Source organism: Gadus macrocephalus, chromosome 12, assembly GCF_031168955.1.
Source record: "Gadus macrocephalus chromosome 12, ASM3116895v1".
Taxonomy (NCBI): Eukaryota; Metazoa; Chordata; class Actinopteri; order Gadiformes; family Gadidae; genus Gadus; species Gadus macrocephalus.
The window spans coordinates 16039144-16063003 of record NC_082393.1 but is presented as its reverse complement, the minus strand read 5'-3'; the positions used below and the strand labels follow the sequence as shown (position 1 = coordinate 16063003).

Here is a 23860-nt window from a genome sequence, read left to right as displayed (position 1 = left end):
ACTTGCGTTACAGTCCTGGAGCTCTATATCTAAATAATATCATATAATACATAGATATCTATATCATATAACATATTGTGTGCGCCTCCAGACGATATTATGAATCACAAACGACTTTGTCGGGTTCTGCGACGTCTCTGGTTCTTCCACTTTCACATCAACCTGAAGTCGACTGAACCGCGCGCTGCCTGCGGCCGGCTGCCTGCGGCCGGCTGCCCGCTGCCGGGCGATGGTGCCTCGCGGCAACCGGCGGCATGTTGCAGTTCATGTACTTCAGCGAGTCAAACCAAAGTTCCTTTCCCCCAATTCCTTCTCAACCATGGCTTAGATAACCCCCACGACAGTCTCGTTGTGGAAATACAAGACACGTCAAAGAACCGATAAACACTTGCGTTACAGTGTGTGTATTCACACACACACACACACACACACACACACACATGTGGCGCTCGCACGGTCGAGTCTCATTGGCGGGCCAACGTCTCTGGGCGGGCCAGGCAGAGTAAGGGGAGGAGCTGAGATTCCTCATGACGTCATGAGCACAGATTTCCAAATCAGCGCGCTTGAGCCTCCGTTTTTTCAAAGGCGAGCAGAACAGCTAGTGCTCGTTTTACACCAAACGCAAGTTTTAGCCACTGGGGGACCATAGGCAGGCTAGGGGAACTCATATTTATGTTAGAAAACCTCATAAATTGAGATTTTCATGTCATGGGACCTTTAAGGAATGGGATGGCGCCATCCACAAGACCAAAAGTAGACTCTTGAGATGCCTGTTACACCTCAAATATTGCTATAAATGATACTTATCTCTAACTGTGTCTTACTGTGTCTATAGACTGACTAAACTGACATCTAGTACCTATATGCTGAATCTCAAAACAAACTTTTAACTAAATAAATGAAAGAGTTCACTGTGGACTCTGAAGTGTCAAGGACTTGCTCATTCATTTCGCAAATGAGCCTCTCTGGAGGGTTGACAGCCCTGCCTCTTCTGGTTCGAGCTACTGTGTCTTCAACACCCAGAGGTTGAGTGCATACTGGAAGTGCATCTGTGGATACCTCTTCATGTGCAATGACCACGGGGTGGAGCTCAGCACTGTGTCGACCATTGATTATAGTGGGAACATCACTGTCCTCCAACCTCCGATCACTGCCGATGACACTAGCTGATTCAAATGGCTCAGACACCCAATCAGACACATCAGGTCCTTCAGAGAGGCTAGTCTGTCGATCCTCCAACTCAGAATCATCAGGGCTGGACAGCACCCAGTGTACAGTCCGGTCAACACTGCCATCAATCTCACCTGGGAGGTTGACTTTGGGAACCATCCCCTCACTGACATCCACCTCAACTACAGGATTGACTTCAGGCACCACCTCGCCTCTGTGATCTACTTCTTCCGAAGGGCTGACTTCAGGAACCACCTCACCACTACCCCTGGAGTGGGTGTCTTCTCCATCACCAATCGGTAAGAAGCTCACAGGAAGCAGTAGATTTCGGTGGACTACCTTCAGTTTATCAGAGGCAACGTCTTTGATCTTGTAGACATTGATGTCAGGGTTCGCAGCCACAATTTCGTACATTGTTGACTCCCATTTGTCAGCCAACTTCCTTCTCCCTCTTTCACCTCTGTTCGCAACGAGCACTCTGTCACCAATGATTAGAGGTGACCCCTTGACCTTCCTGTTATAGAGCCTTGCGTGTCTAGTCTGTTCTTTCTGACTGTGTCTTTGTGCAATCTGCACCGCTTCACGCAGGTCTTTCTTCAGGCGTGACACAAACTCATTGTGACCCACCACAACATCGTCAGAAACCACAGTTTGAAACAGGACGTCAACTGGGAGACGAGGGACTCTACCGAACATCAGATAGAATGGTGCAAAGCCTGTTGTCTCGTGCTCTGTGCAATTGTAACAGAAGGTGAGTAGCTGTAACATCTGGGGCCACTTTGCTTTGGACTTAGGAGGCAACGTTCTGATCATGGACCCAAGGGTCCTGTTGAATCTTTCAACCACGCCATTGCCCATGGGGTGGTATGGTGTTGTGTGCGACTTTTCGACACCTGAAAGAATCAACAGCTCCCTGATCAACTTGCTTTCAAAGTTTGCTCCCTGATCAGAATGAATCCTCCTAGGGAAACCGTACACGAGAAAGAAATCGTCCCAGAGCTTCCGAGCCACTTGCTTAGCGGACTGATTTTTGCATGGGAATGCATGAGCCATTTTGGACTTCCCATGGACTTCCCATCACTGACCTCTGCAGACCAAAAGTCAATGCAGACCAGTTCCATCGGCTCCGATGTGCGGATGCTCTCAAGTGGAGCACAAGCACCGGGCTCTGGTGTCTTTCCAACAACACAGCGATGACAGTTTTTCACATGATCATCAACGTCTCTTTTCATGCCAACCCAGAAGAATCTCTGCCTAGCCAGAGACAGCGTTCGGCTCTTCCCTTGGTGACCAGCGGAATCATGAATTCCATTCAGTACTTGCGCTTTGAGAGAGTTAGGCACGACAAAGAGAAAAAGTTGTCTGTTCATGCCTTGATCTTTTCTCACCTTGCACAGTAAGCCATCATGGATAACGAGCCTGTCCCAATACTTCAGGAGCTGGCGCACACTGAAGGACTCATCTGTTCTCTCATTTTTCGATGGCTTCCGCCGTCTCTCGATATAGTAGAGGACTCGGCTGATAGTACTATCCTGCCCTTGTTGGTTCACAAGACTGCTGTGAGGAATGGGGGAGTCAACCTGCTGCAGTTGAGGAACAGCCGGACTCGCACCCAGGACTTCACTCAGACCACCACTGAAATGAGCTTCCAGAACAGCTGAAACATCTGGAGCTCCGACCGAACCAGTGTCTGAGGCTTCGTCGGCGGACGTGTTATGTGGATTTTTGCCTGATCTCAGGACCATCTGATGATTGTTGGAGTACCTGAAGGCATTTTGGACTGTGTCATCCACAACACCACTGAAATTTCTCAAGAGAGACATGTATGGCTCGGTAACAATGCGGTGGCTTACGCAAGACTGGACGAAGGGTTCTCTGCTTAAAGCATCTGCCACAATGTTTCTAGGGCCTGGGACATACTTCATGTCAAAGCTGTATGATGCAAGTTTAGCCACCCATCGCTGTTCACAGGCATCCAGTCTGGGCTTTGTCAAAATGTATGTCAAAGGGTTGTTGTCAGTCCATGCTGTGAAATGTCTTCCCTTTAGCCAATGGCTGAACTTTTCACAAACAGCCCACTTCAGTGCAAAGAATTCAAGTCTATGAGCAGGGTAGTTCATCTGTGACCGAGACAATGTTCTGCTGGCAAAGGCTACCGGTCTTGCTATCTCCTCACCAGGAGGGACTTGAGAGAGGACTGCTCCAACTCCGTCAAAAGACGCGTCAACAGCCAGAATGAAAGGCTGGTCGAACATTGGGTGAGCTAAGGTCACACTCTGTAGCAGATCTGACTTCAGGACTTCAAAGGCCTGCTGACAAGCAGGTGTCCAATCAGTAGGGGCGAGTTTAGTGACACTCAGCCGTTTTTTTGGCTTTCTCCCCAACTTCCCACGAGTCTGCTCACTGGACCCTGCTGTCAACTTGAAGAGTGGCTTGGCCTTCGCAGAACATCCCTCAATAAAGTGTTGATAATACATCACCATACCAAGGAACGATCTGATCTTCTTTGAACATGGTGTCTGCCCGTCAGCCTCCATCAGATCAACTCTCTGGATTTTGCTGATGGCCTCGACCTTGTCTCGATCCGTCTCAATGCCTTTCTCACAGATTATGTGGCCAAGGAATTTAACAGAACGTCTTAAGAAGAAGCATTTCTTTGGGGCCAGCTTCAGATTGTGACTCGACAGACGGGAGAAAATCATTTCAAGACGCTGAAGGGCCACAGACTCGGAAGGAGCAAACACCATGAGATCGTCCAGATAGCACAGGACACTGCTGAAGTTCTCATCGCCAAAGATTGACATCATCATTCTCATGAATGTGGCTGGACTGTTTGAGAGACCCTGAGGCAGTCTGTTGTACTCGTGCAGGCCGAAAGGAGAAGAAAAGGCTGTACATTTCTTATGCTCTTCCTGCAAAGGCACATTGTAATAGCCTGATGTCAGATCCATTGTGGAAAAGAAGACGTTCCCGCCCAGTGCAGCCAACACATCAGACTGGTGAGGCAACGGGTAGGCGTCTCTGACCGTCCGAGCATTCAACCACCTGAAATCTGTACAAATCCTTAAATCGCCATTCTTCTTCCAGACAAGCACGAGGGGAGATGCATAATCACTAGGCCTGGGTAAAAAAATCGATTTAATCGATTTTGGATCGATTTCGTTTAAATTTCACGGTATCGATTCACAGGGCACGAGATCGATTTTTTTCCCCCTCTTTCCGCCTCCACCCTGTGTTGTGTGCTTCCACAGAAAAAATCTGTGGTGCGTCTCTCGCTTTTCTCAGCCTTCTGATGATGACGCAGCTGCACACTCTACGTCGTTGCGTTCTCGCGCACGCGCACACGGCGAACGCATTGCTGGCGGGAGTTTTAGTTTGGGAGACAAGTTATGGCTGAGGCACGAAAAACGCAGCTCGGCAAGCCAGCACCGGCTCAGATGAAGTCGGACGTTTGGAAAAATTTTAATTTCAAAATTACTGAGGACGGAGCGGAGGACAAATCTAAGGTTGTTTGCCTAATATGTGAATCCGAACTCAGCTATTGTCGGAATACTACAAACCTGAGGAATCACCTTACACGGTACCATGCTACAATGCTAGCTTTTAACAAGCCGCCTGGAGCAGCACAGAGGAAATTGAAGGACATGCTGGCGATACCGTCACACTCTCACACTCTTTAAAGATCACGGAGGCAATCGCAAAATTCATCTGCATGGATTTACGCCCGTACAGTGTTGTCGAGAACGACGGATTCAGGAACCTCGTCAAGGTAATGGAACCCCACTACGTAATGCCCCAGCGAAAACACCTTGCTGAAAAATTAATACCTACGATGTACGAGGCTCTGAAGGAGGCCATTCGAATCAAAATCCAGGCAGCTAACAGGGTTGCCATTACATGCGACACCTGGACATCACTGTCAACGCAGTCTTACCTGACAGTGACGTGCCACTACATTGACACGGAGTGGTGTCTGGTCTCACATGTGTTACAAACAACCGAGGTGCTCACCAGCCACACCGCTACAAACCTCGCTGGCATGCTGTCAGGGGCAATAGAGGAGTGGGGATTGACCAGCAAGACCCCAGCAGTAGTAACCGACAACGCTGCCAACATGGTGCGGGCAGTGGAACTGATGCAGCTGACGCACGTCGGGTGCTTCGCCCACACTCTAAATTTGGCATCTCAAGCGGGCCTGAAAATCCCGGCAGTGTCACGTCTCCTCAGTCGAGTGAGGCGTATAGCAACTTTCTTCCACCGGAGCACAACGGCCACACATATCCTCAAAGAAAAACAGAAGATGCTCCAACTTCCAGCACATAAGCTCACTTTGGACGTTGTGACCCGATGGAACAGCGCACTGGACATAGTCGAGCGTTTTCTGGAACAGCAGCCAGCTATCTCTGCCACTCTACTGTCACCAGACGTCCGTCGCAATGAGAGGGATTTGTGCAGCTTGACCGAGGAAGACGTGACAACTGCCGAAGATTTGGTGCGGACCTTGCAGCCCCTGAAGGCAGCCACACAAGCCATATCTGAAGACAAGCGTCCAACGCTATCCATAATCGCACCACTGCTCGCCTTGCTGCAGGATGCCATGACCCCCAGCGAACAGGATTCCCCTGTGGTGAGGGACCTGAAGGCTGCTGTGAAGAGCAACTTAAGGACAAGGTATGCTAAGCTCTCTCTCTCTCTCTCTCGTTGTAGTAGAAGATGGTGATTTATTTCATTACATTACATAATACACTTAGCTGAGGCTTTTATCCAAAGCCACTTATTCTTTTTGTTTGTATGCGAGATTAAGTGTATAAATGCCATAATGCCGATGGTTTATCCTCACACTGTGCTGAAAATGTCTTTGAAATGTCTTAAAGATATGGTGCCCAGAAGGGGATGCTGTATGGAGCGACAGCGCTGGACCCGCGTTTTAAGGCCCTCCCCTCCCTGACTGCTGAAGAGCAAGATGAGGTATTTTCCAGGCTGCAGGCTGAGGCTGCTACTGCTGCACCTGATGTAAGTATTTAAACTGTAAATACTAAATAAATAAATAAATAGTAAACACTGTTCCACCAGTGGAACATTTAACGCCATGATACACAGGGCAACTTTTTTTGGCAGGCAACACCATGATTGGCTATTCATTTTCTGATGGAATGGTTAAAAAGGTTGTCTGCTGCTAATGCACGTCTCTTGATAATGTGTGATATAAACAGTCTAAAAAACATGTTGTACTACTCTGTGTATCATCACATTTATAGTCATTGAAAACACTTTACTACGATAGTACTTCTATGACATTACACACAGCTTTAAGTCATTGTCATTCTGGTGACAATACATTTATTACGGGTCATGTTTTAACTGGTTAAAACATTCTCTATTGAATTATGTGAATAATATTATTTCCTGTTATTTAACAGGCAAATACTGATGGTGAGACTGAGGAGGAGGAAGGAGCTGAAGAGAGGGTGACCTCGCCCAGGAAATGCAGTGCGTTGGAGTCCCTCTTTGGACAGGCCTACAGAGCACCATCGGTACATGCAGATGAAAGAAAAACTCCATCTAAACGGGCGGAGGAAGAGATAACTAAATACAGGGCAGAACCACCTGCTTCCCTGAATGAAAGCCCTTTGACCTGGTGGAGGTCACGTGAAGGGGAGCTCCCACTCTTAGCGCGCCTGGCAGGGCACTACCTCTGCGTCCCAGGGACCAGCGTTGCATCGGAGAGGGTATTTTCCACTGCGGGCGATATCATCACAGCAAAAAGGAGCTGCATCACCCCAGAGCATGTCAATGAGCTCCTTTTCCTAAACAAGAATCTCTAAGTGAGACTGTTACTGTTTTGAAAGTTTACTGATGAATTGAAAGAGTTAAATAATATACTTTGGTGAATATTTTGTGCATCGTTCATTTGCACTTTTACATTTGCACTTTTTTTACTTACTGGAAGATGGAGGCTTATGGTTGAAGTTTCGGATTAATTTAATGAGTTAAATAATATACTTTCTTTTTTTTTTGCAACGTTCATCATTTGCACTTTCGCACTTTTGCCTTTGTTGAAATTTTACTTACTGGAAGATGCAGGAATTTTTAATGTTAATATTTTAGTAAATATGTTGAAAAAATATGAATTGAAAAAAAAGCCTACAAAATAAAAACATGTCTTTTGCAGTGTTTTGCATGGAGATAATTTCATTAATATATTGAATTAGGCAGGCCATCATGTTGTATAGAATGTAAAATCTTGCTAAGGATGTTAATTAACAGTCACAACTACAAGATTTTAGTCACAATTAATGATTTTAGTGATGAATTAATGATGATAGCCTATAAAGAATATTTCCTTACAACGTAAGAAAATTATCATTCAATCTAGGAGCAGATGGAACCGAATCGGATCGAATCGAATCGAATCGTGATTAATCGATTTAAAGCCTTCAGAATCGAAATCGAATTGATTCAGGAACTTGGCCGTGATACCCAGCCCTAATAATCACTGTGTGACTTGCGAATGATTCCTTTCTCCTCCATGTCGTTCAGAGTCGTCCTTAGTTTAGCATACTGGCTTGGTGGTATACGCCTGTAAGGCAAACGAAAGGGTCGGTCATCAGCCAGATGAATGCGATGGACAAAGTCACTGGCTTCTCCACAGTCCATTTTGTCTCTTGAGAATATTGACTCATATCTCTCAATGGTCTGGAGCAGCTTGTCTTTCCAGTGTGCCGACACCTCACAAGACTCCAGATCGATGTCAGGGAGGTTCAAACTGCACAAGGCACGTTTCATCTCTTCCTCTGACCTGGGAGTTGAGGGAGTTGAGGGGCTGCTGTCCGTACACTGCACATTTGACTTGATCTGTTCTGGCTGTGGCAGGTCTTCCACAGCAATACAAGGTGACACGTCGGCTATCTTAGCATTTCTCCTCAGGACTATTCTATGATTGGTTGGGTTTATAACTTTCATCGGAATGGAGCCATCACCCCAAAGCGGTGTGATCACTCTGCCAACCATTATCTGCTTAGGTCTTGATCTTGACTTGGTCGGCTCAACGATGACTGTGCTACCCACAGACAAGGCTGAAGAAACGGGTAGCTTACCCCAAACCAGGTGCTCTGTTTGTGGCTCTAATGCCACACTTCTCATGAGCTTTACAGTGCCCACTCTGTCTGGCACAGACTCACCTCTCCACCTCTGAGTGTTGGAGAAAAGGGACAAAAACTGAGAGCATTCATCACTCTGGTTATTGCTGGGCATGGACATGGGCTTCCAATTGCCACCTGCCTCTCTCAGACACGTCAAAAGCCTTTTGATGACGTTACTGCCCAGAATCATCTCCTCAGATTGACCTGGGACAACTAAAGTGGGAACAGTCATTGAATAACCGTACACACTGACTTGGAGGTCATAGATTGCTGTTGGAGTGACACGATGGCCTCCACAGCCAACAATCACAATATCTTGAGCTGACTGCTTTGAAATGCCTGGAATGTATCTCAACAACATGGCTTCAGCAGACTCACTAAGAGTACACGCCATGGATCCACTATCAATAAGCGCTTTGAAAGGGAGTCCATTCACTATTGAAACTGATGTGTAAAATAAACTATCAGACCTGGGAACTGTCTGCAAATTCTGAAAAATAACTGTCTTTTCTGACGAACAATCACTACTGTACAACTGACTAAGAGATTCATAGTCAGAAAAAGCCTCAAAGCTAGAAGTTGGAAGCACACTTTCACAATCTACGTGGTCCTCCCCCACACGCAGATCTGTTAGTTTGACGCCTGGCCACCGGGTGCTGCACTCTGTCCCCTACGTGGACATCTGTCCCTTGCATGGTCAGGAGAAAAACACTGGAAACACAGTCTGTTATCCTTACAGTGTGACAAGGCAGAATGAGAGGGGTCTTTGCAAACTAAACACGGTGTGTCTTTAAGACCTTGAATACGAGGTAGACCACTTGTCCTTCTATCCGCTGATCTGGACTGAGCAGTATTCATAAGAACCTTCTCCATCATACCAATCATCCTCTCCAGAGCAGAGTGATCAGCTGATGTGGACTGTGGTGTTGGCTGAGCGCTACACAGGGGAGCTAGGCTACTCTCCACCTCCATCCTGTTCACAGCCACGTTCTTCTCCCCAACAGCCCCATCTTTCCCTACCCCTGCTGCTTTGATGACCTTCTCTGAGTGGTACTCATCCAAAACTTCTTGCACTTCTGCAGCCGACCACTTGTCGATGGTCTTAGAACGAAAAGTGAGCAATAGACCTGAATCTGGGCAGTTCCTAATGAACACACGTGTGACCTCAATGGACAAGCTGTCTTGCTGCTTACCCTGTTCCAGGAGACACTCGGCAGCAATATCAGCAGCACAGTTAAGGCGAAGCCAGTAGTCAAAGGGATCTTCCCGTGGTTCAGGGAAGGTTGTGTAGAAGTCTTGCAGAGGCAGTGGTGAAAACTGCTTGCAACTGAAATGCTTCCTCAAAAGGCTATAGATAGAAGCTGGACTATGTCTGATGTCAACGCCACTTGATTTAATGCCCACTTTGACTACATCCTTGGCCTTGCCCCTTAAATGGATGAGAATCTCATCACCCTGCTCTCCAATAGATAGACCTCCCTTCTTTATGAAAGTTTGCATTAGCTCAATCCACTCTTCAAGAGTAACTGAGTCTGAACAGTGAATTCTCACCTCTGAAAGTAGGGGGATCTCTCACCTTCCTCTGACTCATTACTTGTAGCTGAGTTGATGACACAGAGTCCTGAGCTGGAGCGTAGCTACCACTGTGTACACTTGGAGTAGACAAAGCCGCCGCAGGACTAGACCTACCCAAGTGTGTGAGAATGCTGTCTGCTAGTTGTTGACCTATGTGTTGCACGATGCCACTCATCTGGCCTACAAGGTCCTCTGTAGTTAAAGGAGTGGAAGTGCAGGGGGCCTGTTGCGCAGGGAAACTATTTTGTTCTGTGTGAGCAGCGTGTGGTGTGTCACTAACAACAGGACGTGGAGACCTCGCTGCCATCCCTACAGTAGTACCCACAGACGCACTAAGCTGAGGGAAAGGGATAGGCAACCCCAACACACCTCTACCCCGACCCACACTAACAGGAGTCAGAAAGCCTTGAGCTCCAGTAACCCGTGAGCCAGCCATGACAATGGAAAAGACGGAGAGAAGAAAAAAAATAGTAATAAAAAAAAAAATACAAAATGTCGATGTGCACTAAAACAGTCACATTAATATCCACTCATAACATTTCATATATTCTACAGTTCCCCAAATATAACACAATACCCAAGTGTTCTCAGTTGATCTCCAGTGTGGGAATGGTAACAGGCCCTCCGGTAAGGGTTGTCAGTTGAATCAGTTGAATCCGAGATCACGGCACCACTGTAACCTGCGTTGTGTTTTGTTTCCTTCAAGCATTGGACTCGGACGCTCAGCATTGGGTGCAGCGGTTTTATTGCCTGCACAATGGGTCAGCAACATAAAGGACAGGTTTAGAGCATTTCCTGGTCCGCCTGCAGCAGTTACCGTCTTTTCTGCTCTATAATTTATTATATATATTTAAAACAGTTGCGCTAAACAGCGCGCATAAACAGGTGATCCCGCCCCTCATGTGGCGACCAGCGGTATTGCATGTAAAAATGGCGGGACCGGCTTGATTTTGAATGCTAGCATTGAATGCTAGCAACGCCACAAGTGGGATTATAAACATACATTTAACTAAAACAACCTATCGGTTACCTGCACAATGGGTCAGCAACATAAAGGACAGGTTTAGAGCATTTCCTGGTCCGCCTAGACAAAATACATACAATATTACAAATGCAACCGAAAATCAAAACTCAAATAAAAGAAATACAATGCCAAATATATGAAGAGTGTATTAAACAACCGTCTACACCAGATAAGTGACAATGATATTGATATTACTGAATCAATGAATTACTTTAATAAAACTTTCATGCGGACACGTTTTATGCTCAACCTACCTGCAGCAGTTACCGTCTTTTCTGCTGCAGGATATCCGGAATACAACATTAACAACATGTTAACAACAAAAATAAAAGTCTTGACCCAATGATACAGGATTTAACTATACACATACTCATTTTATTTGTTCCGTTACACATGCTGTTAGAACACTAAGGGATGGAAACTTGATGATTGTTTGTAGGGATAAAGATCAACAGGTTGGTCTAATGAGGTGCAAAACACTGATGGGAAAGAATGTTATACCGCAGATATGGGAAGAAAGAGGGAGAGTTATGGGAGTTATATCTAGTGTACCAACTGATCTGACTGAAGAAGAAATTAAAACCAATGTAAGAGGAGCTCAAGTAAACAAAGTTAAGCGTCTGACATATACCAGAGATGGAGTTAAGGGACCTAGTTTGTCAGTAATGATATCATTTGATGAGGATAGATTACCGGAGAGAGTGAAGGTTGGATATGTAAGTTACGCAGTGAGACCATACATTCCTCCTCCGACAAGGTGTTTTAAATGCCAAAGGTTTGGTCACATAGCGGTAGCTTGTAGGGCTCAGAATCGTTGTGCTAAGTGTGGGGGTGATCATGAATACGGTAATTGTGGTGAAGGGACTAAAATTAAGTGTTGTAACTGTGGGGGTGAACACAGTGCTGCATACAAGGGATGTATAGCGGCGCACAAGAGAGCAATTCAAGTTCAGAATGTAAAAGTTAAAGGAAACATTACCTATGCCGAAGCAATAAGAAAGGTAGACTATAATAGGCCTACAAAATCTAGCGCAAGCCCAAAGGTGTCACAGGTGGTTCAAGCTCCAACCCAAAGAGTGGTGCAAAAGTGCTGCAAGGTTTCAGAAAAAACTTTGGTGGTAGATAAAGAGAAATTTGTTGCCTTTATGGTGGAAGTAATCAACTGTACTGCACAAACGGACAGCAAGACGGTGAGAATTAAGATTATAATCAAAGCAGCAGAGAAGTATCTAGAGGTGGAAGGACTGACTCCTGAGTCTATTAACGAAATACTCAGAGCAGAGGGAACTGATAGGCAGGCGTCAGATGGTACGGTAAAATGATGGCTGCGTCAGTTTTACAACGGAATGCAGGGAGGTTTATTTCCAATGGACAAGGATTCAAACAGTTGTCGATCAGTGCCAAAAGAGGTGCTGGGGTAGCGTCAGGAGTTGGTGTTGGCTTACCCGAGCAGAGTCAGAATCAGAATTATCAGAATATAAGGAATAACAGTAGGGCTGTAAATAGAACATGTATTGCAGTGGATAATGTTACATTTGTAGCATGCTTAGCAGAAGGGATAAACTGTTCGGCTCAAATACAGAGTAGAACAGAGAGGATTACAATTATCATAAAGGTAGCACAAAGGTGCAGTGGCATGGGAGAAGTTACAGTAGATGAGATCAGTAATGTTTTCACAGCGGTTGTACAAGACGCACAGTCAATTCTCCAATGGAATGCCCGAAGCCTTTGCTCCAATGGGCAGGAATTTAAGAAATATATTGAAGAACTTAGTGAGAAACCAAATGTTATCTGTGTGCAAGAGACATGGCTTAGGCCACATCTAGATTTCATCATCCGGGGATATGTAGCTGTGCGAAGGGATAGTGGAAATGGTTCTGGAGGTGGGGTAGCAACATTTATACAACATGGACTAGGATTTAGGACCTTAAATATAAGTCAGGATGCAGAGGCAATTTTAATCGAGGCATGGATAGGCAATACAAGTGTAAGAATAGTAAACTTTTATAACCCTTGTGAGAAGTTAAGCAGAGAAATGTTAGGTAAGATAATTGGTAAAGAAACTCACAAGACAGTTTGGTGCGGTGATTTTAATGCACACAGCACCCTTTGGGGTAGTGGTCGCACAGATTTTAATGGATGTGTTGTAGAAGAGTTGCTTGAGGATGAAGGGTTAGTGTGCCTGAATGATGGAAGAACAACTAGAATAGATGTGTCAAGAGGGTTAGAATCATCTATTGACCTCACTTTGGTTTCTGCACAACTAGCAACAACAGCTAAGTGGGATGTCATTCAAGACAGTACAGTAGGGAGCGACCACTACCCAATATTATGTGAAGTAGGAGTGGGCCCAATTGTGCTTGAGGGGGGAAGCTTCCCTAGGTGGAAACTAAGAAAGGCTAATTGGGGGGCATACAGCATGATGTGTAGTGGGAAGTTGGAGGGACTGAACCAAAACAATGAAGGGATAGATGATTTTAATGCAAGGATAACAGAAGCCATGCAGTCAACTGCAGTAGAAATAATAGGGAAAGGAAGTGGGTCAGGACAACGTCACATGGTTCCCTGGTGGACAGATGAATGTAAAAAGGCTGTACAGGCAAGAAACAAAGCTTTTAAGAAGGTTAAAGCTTCATTTTCCTTTAATGACTTGATAGAATATAAGAAAACACAAGCGGTAGTTAGACGAGTGATAAGGCAGGCCAAGCGAAACCAGTGGCAGCAATTCTGTAACACTATTGGAAGAGATACCAAGATCAGTGATGTGTGGGGCATGATTCGAAGGATGGGTGGTATCAGGAGGGAATATGCCCTACCAGCAATTAGGTATAATGGTGAAATCATGGTGACAAACAAAGACAAGGCAGAAGCTTTGGCTAAATCATTCGCTAAAATACATAGCTCTGCTAATCTGACCCAGGAGGCAAGAGCAGGTAGGGATGAAGTGATTAGGGTACATCCCAACACAGTAAGGAAAAAGAATGACACCGCAGAGGCATCAAATGTTTGTTTTTCCTTGTTTGAGTTGAAACGAGCTTTAGCAGGTGTTAGAAATACATCCCCTGGTAAGGATGAGATATGTTATAAAATGGTGGTCAATTTAACTCCTCAAGCACAGATGGTGATCCTGCAGCTTTTCAATAGGGTTTGGGAATCAGGGACACTACCATTGGCATGGAAACACTCTGTGGTTATCCCAATTGGGAAACCAGGAAAAGATAAGAGTGAAGTGACTAGCTATAGGCCAATAGCCCTGACCTCTAACATGTGTAAGGTAATGGAGCGTATGGTTACGGATAGATTAACCTACATAGTAGAAAGCAGGAGCATGATTAGTCCAAGTCAGAGTGGTTTCCGTAGAGGGAGGACGACCATGGACCCTGTGCTGTGTTTGGAGAATATAGTTAGAAAGGCCCAGGCAAATAAGGAGATGGTAGACGCCATCCTTTTTGATGTTGAAAAGGCGTATGACATGTTGTGGCGGGATGGTCTCCTTATTAAGCTTGAAAGCATGGGAATAGGTGGGAGGATGTTTAATTGGGTATTGGATTTCCTTAAGGATAGAACTATGGAAGTGAGGGTGGGGGCAACCCATTCTAGGGTCTATCCTACAGAGAATGGAGTTCCACAAGGGAGTGTGTGCAGTCCATTACTCTTTAATGTTATGATTAATGACATTTTCTCAGAGGTTGATGCTAGTCTTGGAAGGTCTCTGTATGCAGATGATGGGGCGTTGTGGGTTAAAGGCCGTAATGGTGCGTTAGCTGAAAAGAAGCTACAGGCAGCTGTAAGCACAGTAGAGAAATGGGGTAATAAGTGGGGCTTCCGTTTCTCAGTTGAGAAGACTCAAGTGATATGCTTTTCCAGGAAGAGGGAAAATCCAATCTTACGAATCGTACTCTATGGACAAATGGTAAAGCAAGTACAAGTTATTCGGTTTCTGGGAGTCTGGATGGATAGTAAGCTGACCTTTGGAGAGCATATCCAGAGAGGAGTGATGAGATGCAAAAAGGCAATCAATGTAATGAGGTGCTTAGCTGGAAGTAGCTGGGGCGCCAGTATGAAATCTCTTAAGCAAATGTACATTGCCATAATTAGATCTGCATTAGACTATGCGTGTATTGCATATGGTTCAGCTGCAAAGTCACATCTTACCAAATGTGATGTAATACAGGCACAGGCCATCCGGCTGTGTTGTGGGGCATTCAAGACTTCATCAGTTGCAGCTCTACAGGTGGAGGTTGGAGAGTTACCATTATATTTGAGGCGTAGGCAGTTGTCCATGGTATACTGGACTAATTTGCAAGGGCACAAACAAGATCATCCAACCAAATCAGTTCTAGAGCCATGCTGGGAGCATGGGCGCACAAAGCTAAATAGTTTTGGATGGGTAGGAGATAGCTCTGCCAGGGAGTTAGGGATATCCAATTTAACACATAGCTGTACAGTACCACTACCAGCAACTCCCCCGTAGCTTTTCCCCATGCCTACAGTAGATCTTGAAATTATTAAGAAATCAAAACAATGTAATGAATTTGGAGGGATGAATAGTTTGATACAACAGTATATAAGTGATAAGTATAACGGGTCAATTCAAATTTTTACAGACGGGTCAAAAGATCCAGACACAGGTAGGACAGGGGCTGCAGTACACATACCACAGTTTAATGTATCAATTATCAAAAGAACCTCAGATCATTTAGCAGTATTCACAGTGGAGCTGTTAGCCATTTTATTGGCTCTCTGGTGGATAGAAGAGGGAAGGTCAAGTAGATGCATCATTTGCTCAGACTCAATGGCAGCTCTAATCAGCATTTCAAATGGCAAATCTACCTGTAGGCCTGATCTAGTTTATGAGGTTCTTCAGAGTTTGTTTAAAATAGAAAGAATGCAAATAACGGTGGGCTTTTTATGGGTCCCATCCCATGCTGAAGTAGAAGGCAATGAGGTTGTCGACATGTTGGCAAAAAAGGCACTGAAACAGGATATACAGCTGGGTGTTCCATTAAGTAAATCTGAAGTTAAAACAATAATTAAATCAGAAATCAACAAGGTGTGGCAAGAACAATGGGATAGGGAAAATAAGGGTCGGTTCCTGCATAGAATCCAGAGGCAGGTGGTAACAAGGAGACAGGGCTGCTGGAACCGAAGATGTGAGGTTATCATCACAAGACTACGCATAGGGCACACATGTCTTAACCACAGTCTGAACATCATAGGCAAACATGAAACAGGGGTCTGCCCAAAATGTAATGGAAGAGAAACAGTGGAGCATGTTTTACTACAATGTGAAGCGTACAATTTGGAGAGAAGGGAGCTGTTGAAAAATGTTAAAGCTTTGGGTCAAACAAGCTTGACCTTAGAGGGTTTACTCTCCTTTTCCTCACTGAGACCACCAGCATGGAAACATGTATTGAGTTATCTAAAAGCAACAGGTTTATTTGACAGATTATAATTTAATCTGTGGTTTTTTATCTATATGATTTTGTTTATTTACTTTTGTTTGTTGTTGCATAGTTTATAACGAATAACCTCAATCGAAGCTCTAAAACAAACAGTAGGTGGCGGTAATGCACCATATTGGTTTGCCAACCGCCAAATAAACTCAAAAGAAGAAGAAGAAGATGCACTGTTGCCCTTGTGCATCCCTCTAACGTGTAGGGCAAACACGGATCTGAACTGGAAATCGAACAGCTTTAACATTTCACCAGGGTCAAGTTTTTATAACGTATGCAGACATGTCCCTGTTGAAGGCTTGGCTGAAGCCTACTGCTATTTCACGGTAATTGGTTAATTTATGAATTGATTGAAGCTAGTGGATGATGATTATGTGTCATCTTGGGTAACTTCTTACACATTAACTCCTAAGATCATGTGTATACATTTGCAACTAACTGTATTCATATCTAACACAGGGTGGGTGTAAATCTACCAGGTAATGATTAATGTGGTTCTCGGTATAATATTTGTTCGAGTATTTTTTTCTTGCATCGATTCAGGAAGAATGGAGGTTGATATTTGGAAATAAACACATTCAGATTCATGTTAACTAGGCCTACTAGTCATTTTAATTGGGTCATATGTGTTAGTAGCCTGGCTCCGCCCGCCTAAGTACTTCCGCTCAATTTTGATTTCCCTTCAGTACATCTGCCTGTATGTTATGGTGTGTTCCCGAATCCTCGAACGCAAGGCTTCCGAGTCGAAAGTCGAAGATCTCCCAGCTTTAGTTTAGCCTGGCTAACGCCAGACCTTATCTCAATCTACACAGACCTCTGAAGAATAAGTCCTGCCTCCGAGGCTATTGGTTCTATATTTAAATGTCTATGGAAAATAACATGGGGGGGTTTTGAATGATCGTACGTGACAAACTCCGTAGGAGGCGTAGAAGTAAAAACTACACACTTTTCCCATCGAGATTCCACTTGGGTTTTGGATTGTCGGTGCCGTTAAAGTAGTTAACCATTATGAAGAAGCCGATTTATGACGCCACGACTCTCCCAGTCAAGGTTGCATAGCAACGGCAATGTTTCATAAGCTGTGTTCGAAATCGTTCACTATAACGGATATAGTGCACTATATAGGGTGCTCGTCATTTTGTAGTGGTGTTCGAATTCTCAGTGGTTAATTTCATGCACTATATAGTGCACTTAAAATACCGAAACGAACATACGAGTGACCCTACACATGTTGCTCCTGTATACCACAGTGCAATGCGGTTCGTGTTTTTCCGGAGGAGAAGAAGAAGCTGAATAACCGCGAAAACGAATACATTTAATGATGGAGTCTCCGGCTGTCGTTTAGAAATGTCAACAATTTATTTGGGAGTTAACATAGAAAATGTAACATTCAAAATTAATAAATATATTTATGGGCGCATCTGTCTGCGTCACACAAATACCCGGCGCATTTACTGACGCCAATGACGTTTAGAAATGTTCAGCGTAGTGTCCGAATTCTCGTTTGTTCGTTCCGTATAATAATAATAATAATACATTTAATTTAGAGGCGCCTTTCAAGACACCCAAGGTCACCTTACAGAGCATATAGTCATCATTCAAAACTATGTAAAACAGACTAGGAATAAAAGGAAAACAGAGGTTAAACATGAAGAATAATAATAATTAATAACACTCAAAGACGCCTAAAGTGAAGGGGGGACCTCACTAACCACCACCAATATGTAGCACCCACTTGGGTGATGCACGGCAGCCAATCGGCGCCAGAACGCTCACTACACACCAGCTTGAGGTGGAGAGTTAGGGATGAGGTGGAGAGTGAGGGAAAAGAACATATTTAAACACATATATGCATATATTAACACGTATATAGGGCACTATATCATGAACACTATAAGGAATAGTGAGTGAGTGTATAGGAGACGATTTCGAACGCAGCTATAGTTTTTCGGCAATGTTTCATAGTTTGTCTTCAGCAATGGCACTGTCACACTAAATTTGTACCGGCTGCCAAATTTGTACCGGGCGCGTCATCCATACGTAATCCACTCCAAGTCTGCCTGGCAACAGATGATCGCTTCGTCCGTTGCCTGGCAACGGACGATCGCGTCGAATGACGTGAACGGTTCACGAACATTCGCGAACCTTCTATCTAGCGATCCGTTATCTGTATTGTGCTATTTCGTCCTTGACCTGCTTTAAACACTCAGTTTACTTGCTAAATTTGATTAAACAATTAAATACAATACAAATATAAAGTAAAAATACAGTGTTAACTGTATTATGTTATTTCGTCTTTGGCAACATGAGCACGAATGTTTTTTGAAACCTGCCCGGCAACGGACGACGCGATCATCTGCTGACAGGCAGGTTTGGAATGGATGACGCGCCCGGTACAAATTTAGTGTGGAGGAGGTGGTGTCACGCCAAATTTGTACCGGGTGCCCAATTTGTACCGGGCACGTCATCCATATGTAATCCATTCCAAACCTGCCTGGCAACAGATGATCGCGTCGTCCGTTGCCTGGCAACGGACGATCGCGTCGAATGACGTGAAAGGTTCACGAACATTCGCAAACCTTCAAGCTCGTTCAAAACAAGTGTTATCTAGCGATCCGTTATCTGTATTGTGCTATTTCGTCCTTGACCTGCTTTAAACACTCAGTTTACTTGCTAAATTTGATTAAACAATTAAATACAATACAAATATAAAGTAAAAACAAGTGTTATCTAGCGATCCGTTTTCTGTATTATGTTATTTCGTCTTTGGCAACATGAGCGCGAATGTTTCTTGAAACCTGCTTTAAACACTCAGTTTACTAGCTAAATTTGATTAAACAATTAAATACAATACAAATATAAAGTAAAAACAAGTGTTATCTTGCGATCCGTTTTCTGTATTATGTTATTTAGTCTTTGGCAACATGAGCGCGAATGTTTCTTGAAACCTGCTTTAAACACTCAGTTTACTAGCTAAATTTGATTAAACAATTAAATACAATACAAATATAAAGTAAAAACAAGTGTTATCTAGCGATCCATTATCTGTATGTTATTTCGTCTTTGGCAACATGAGTGCGAATGTTTTTTGAAACCTGCCCGGCAACGGACAACCCTTACGTAATCAGTTGTGCGTTGCCTGGCAACGGACAACTGATGACGTGCCCGGTACAAATTTGGCACCCGGTACAAATTTGGCACCCGGTACAAATTTGGCGTGACAGTGGCACTGTCACGTTAAAATTGTACCGGCCTACGTCATCAGTTGTCCGTTGCCAGGCAACGGACAACTGATTACGTAAGGGTTGTCCGTTGCCAGGCAGGTTTCAATCGCGCTCATGTTGCCGAAGACGAAGTAATATAATACAGATAACGGATCGCTTGATAACACTTCTGATAACACAGAAGTTATTTGAAGAGTTTCAGAACACATCTTATACGATCAATTTATATTTAATTGATCACTTATACATTTAAAACAGGTTATCTATTCTGCAAATCCATTTCCTTTTAAGAAATACTATTTTTAAACATGAACTGTTTATCCATATAGACACACACTATAATACAGAGGGTCTGATATTGCTCCTTAATCAAACTATCACTGCGTCGTCCGTTGCCTGGCAACGGACGACGCGATCATCTGTTGCCAGGCAGGTTAGGAATGGATTACGTATGAATGACGCGCCCGGTACAAATTTGGCAGCCGGTACAAATTTGGCATAACAGCGGCCATGTTTTAGTCCGCTGTCCTTTCGTTAATGGGTCCATGGGAAGAAGACGATGGGTGTGTCGCATAGACGTCGTCATCGTCTTGCCGTCCCTCCCCTGTGATTGGTTCCCTATCTCTTGTAATAACTAAATCTGATCCATGGAATCCAGGCTTTCTAGAAGCGCGAAATGAAATCGTGCGCAAGGCAGCATGGGTATATATTAGAGCTGTCAAGCGATTAAAATATTTAATCGTGATTAATCGCATTAATGTCATAGTTAACTCGCGATTAATCGCAAATTATTTTTCTATGCTAAATATCCCTTGATTTTTTTGTCCCATAATTCTTCTCATTTTAATTCTCTTATCAACATGGTGAAGTGCATCGGCTTGTCTTGTGCAAATGATTTTTTATTGATAACAACATTGGCATATACTGATCAAAACAGGACGATACAAAAAAAGAGCCTATAGTGCAATTAAACGACTGCTTTGAACAAATGTCATTTGAACATAGCAGTCAGGCTACTGCTTCTTTGTTTTGAGCCAAAGAAAAAAAAAAAACTGACAGCTCTAGTATATATCCTTTATTATGTCCATGGGGTATACCCAGGCTAGCTTGTTTTCGCCTTCCAAATTTTCTGCGTCCAATCAGCGAACAGAGGGAGTGGCTGAGAACAATGACGTTAAAGTCAGCTCTCTTTGACGGGCATCTTCACGCACAGTGTTTGGTTTGTTTACAGCCTGCGCGCAACGGGATTCCCGGACAAACGTTGGCAAATAGTTACGGCAGATCCAATAGTTTTCAACTTCAACAGACATCCGCCTTCAAGTGAGTCAACGTTTGTCAATTCAGTAGGTCCAGACTCTGTGCAAATGAAATGAAGTACGAGAGTCTGGTAGGACCAGGCTAATGTGTTAGTACGGTGGCCCTGAAGTGCAAAACACAACAGCAAATCAGAAAACACAGCAGCAGTTGTTCGTGCTATCACCATAATTGCAATTAATTAAGTCCTACCTACCATACCCTATATACGACCTACCAAAAAGTTCCATAGCCATCCGTCAGCTTTAAGTTAGTGACTGACTGTGCTTGCCTCTATGAGACAATATACCATATTAATAATAATAATAATAATAATACATTTAATTTAGAGGCGCCTTTCAAGACACCCAAGGTCACCTTACAGAGCATATAGTCATCATTCAAAACTATGTAAAACAGACTAGGAATAAAAGGAAAACAGAGGTTAAACATGAAGAATAATAATAATTAATAACACTCAAAGACGCCTAAAGTGAAGGGGGGACCTCACTAACCACCACCAATATGTAGCACCCACTTGGGTGATGCACGGCAGCCAATCGGTGCCAGAACGCTCACTACACACCAGCTTGAGGTGGAGAGTTAGGGATGAGGTGGATATTCACAGAGGTGTAAACGTAGCACGTCTACCATAACTATATTACTAATGGGTCTGCTGCTTTTATCTACCAGGGGGTCCATGGTCAGTGGGTGTTAACTTCACTAGTCTCTGGTCTACTTCTCGTGCCCTGGTAGATATATAAAAACATTAAAGAAAACAAGCAGACCATTATTAGTGTTCGCAGTGAAACCTAACCTACGAGGATGCCTCTGAAAAAGGTAAATTATGTTTTTAAGACCACTCTAATCAGATAACCTTTTCCCTTATTAGATCTGGGAACTCAACTTGCCTGTCCATCACACGTGTGCACACCTAGCTCGAACACAGGACGGTGCATGAATACAATTGTTAATGGTTGATAAATGTAGGGAGATTACTTTCTTTCTCAAATCTTGCACTTTAAGGATGTTTTATGTATAAAATCCTTTAATAAAGTATAGACTATTTTTTCATTCAAAGTGTATCCGTCTTTGGCAGATGTTTTCGTCACACCGCTGGACAGATTGGCTCACTCTTGGCGCTGCCTCCCCATGTTTGCCATACTGTGCCCTGGTCAGAGGTTTCAGTTGCACTGTTCCATGTGCACGCACCTCAATACAACTCCAACAGGACCTCGGTGGTGCGCTGTGGGAGGCAGAAATATGAGAGAGTTTATCCTGTCCTGTTGGTCCGACCTGATGGATCAACTATTAATATCAGATACAAAGAACCAAGGAAAATTCTAATGGTTAGTATGTGCTACTCTTAGTTTCTACATTATTCCAGCCGGCACAACTTTTGCCCATTGCATGAAATGTGTACATGTTGTGTGTTGTGTGTACATGTGACTAATATGTAGATGTTTGTGTTCAAAGATGCCTGTGGATCTTTCCACTCTGTCAGAGGAGCAACGGAAAGCACGGCAGAAGAAGAGGGAAGTGACAAAGACTACGAGAAAGACGGCAATTGCCTACGAAGACGACTTCAGTGCTGATAAATATAGCCAGTTTTGGAAGAAAAAATAAATGTGTTAACCATTTACTTTGGATTCATTCTTCTCTGACACTTTTCTGTATGCAACAATATTCTATCTATATCAACCAAATACAGTGAGCAACTGGGGAATTCTTTGTATTTCTATCCATGAATAACATCTTCAGTAATATATTAAACGGTCGAACTAAATATTTTTGTAGGGGGTAAAAATGTTACGACTCCCAGCACATGTTTTGGAAATCTATTTGGTTAACAGTATTTATTTTTATACCGTCATATCAAATAACTAATTTCCATTCAAAATTGTGTACACATCTATAAAAATACCCCAAAACTACCTAAAAACTCAACTAAATAGATAATTTGTTGTTGAATACATGATGGCTTTGCAGTGATAGTTTGATTAAGGAGCAATATCAGACCCTCTGTATTATAGTGTGTGTCTATATGGATAAACAGTTCATGTTTAAAAATAGTATTTCTTAAAAGGAAATGGATTTGCAGAATAGATAACCTGTTTTAAATGTATAAGTGATCAATTAAATATAAATTGATCGTATAAGATGTGTTCTGAAACTCTTCAAATAACTTCTCATGTCGATATCAATACATAAATGCTGTTCCTTTAAAAACTGGAACCGGTAATGTATTGATTGATTGTATTGATTGGATGTGTGCTGTACCACTTAAAGGCCTACTAGGCTTTTATTATGGCTGCTTCCTGTTTCACAATATTGCTTCTGAATAAATCTCAACACGGTTGTATAAGCCTATTCAAAAAATTATAATTTCCAAAGTCCCTCAAAAGGATCAATTGTGTTTGTTTCGGTTATGGGTAGGCTTATCTTCTCAGTAGCCTATATATTTAATATAATCTTCATTCTGGGTACACAATCATCCTATCTTGTAATAACTGGACGATATGTATGAAAATCAAATGAATGATGATGGTCTATGAGCAAGAGAAGTGTTGGATTGTTTTTATGATTGGGGTATCAATAAATTAGTAGTTTTAATTAGTTTAAACTTGATTCGATTGTTTATGTGTAGAACACAGTACTGATGACTTGTTTTGAGAATGCTTTTCTAGGCCTAAATCAAAAAGAATGCAGCCTACAAACTGTTCCAGCATTACACAAGATTTTGTTTTACGAAGAAACAGGCCTATTATGGAAATAAGGTGTGCTATTAAAGCCATTTATGTTGTTTTTCATGTAAGATCTTGTGCTCACCCTAGGGAATTAAAACCTCAAAATTGCTGCGCGGGCAAGCCACAACCCAAACAGGTTAATCTTTTCAACATAACATTATAACGCTTTTATATTTTTAAGTAAGCTTCCAATGAAGACCGTCATTTTGATGTTACGTCACGATACACA

At 43.3% G+C, this 23860-nt stretch overlaps 1 protein-coding gene and 1 long non-coding RNA gene across 2 annotated transcripts; both read left to right on the top strand.

Moving 5' to 3' along the window:
• The first annotated feature begins 5002 nt into the window (after window positions 1-5002).
• LOC132469585 (E3 SUMO-protein ligase ZBED1-like) lies at window positions 5003-6995 on the top strand. The gene is made up of 3 exons (XM_060067574.1): window positions 5003-5841; window positions 6045-6183; window positions 6591-6995. The coding sequence occupies exons 1-3, from the start codon at window positions 5003-5005 to the stop codon at window positions 6993-6995; spliced, it is 1383 nt and encodes a 460-aa protein (XP_059923557.1).
• A 9556-nt stretch (window positions 6996-16551) lies between these two features.
• On the top strand, window positions 16552-22382 carry LOC132469058 (uncharacterized). Its single transcript, XR_009528317.1, has 3 exons — window positions 16552-16693; window positions 22116-22233; window positions 22361-22382. It is a non-coding gene; the product is annotated as an uncharacterized LOC132469058 (long non-coding RNA).
• The last annotated feature ends 1478 nt before the right edge of the window (window positions 22383-23860 follow it).

What these genes read in the sequence shown, in the direction of transcription:
- LOC132469585 (XM_060067574.1), top strand. Translation starts at nt 5,003, where the DNA reads ATGTACGAGGCTCTGAAGGAGGCCATTCGAATCAAAATCCAGGCAGCT. An exon ending in AAGAGCAACTTAAGGACAAG is followed by an intron (nt 5,842 to 6,044) that starts GTATGCTAAGCT and finishes AATGTCTTAAAG; the next exon opens with ATATGGTGCCCAGAAGGGGA. An exon ending in CTGCTACTGCTGCACCTGAT is followed by an intron (nt 6,184 to 6,590) that starts GTAAGTATTTAA and finishes GTTATTTAACAG; the next exon opens with GCAAATACTGATGGTGAGAC.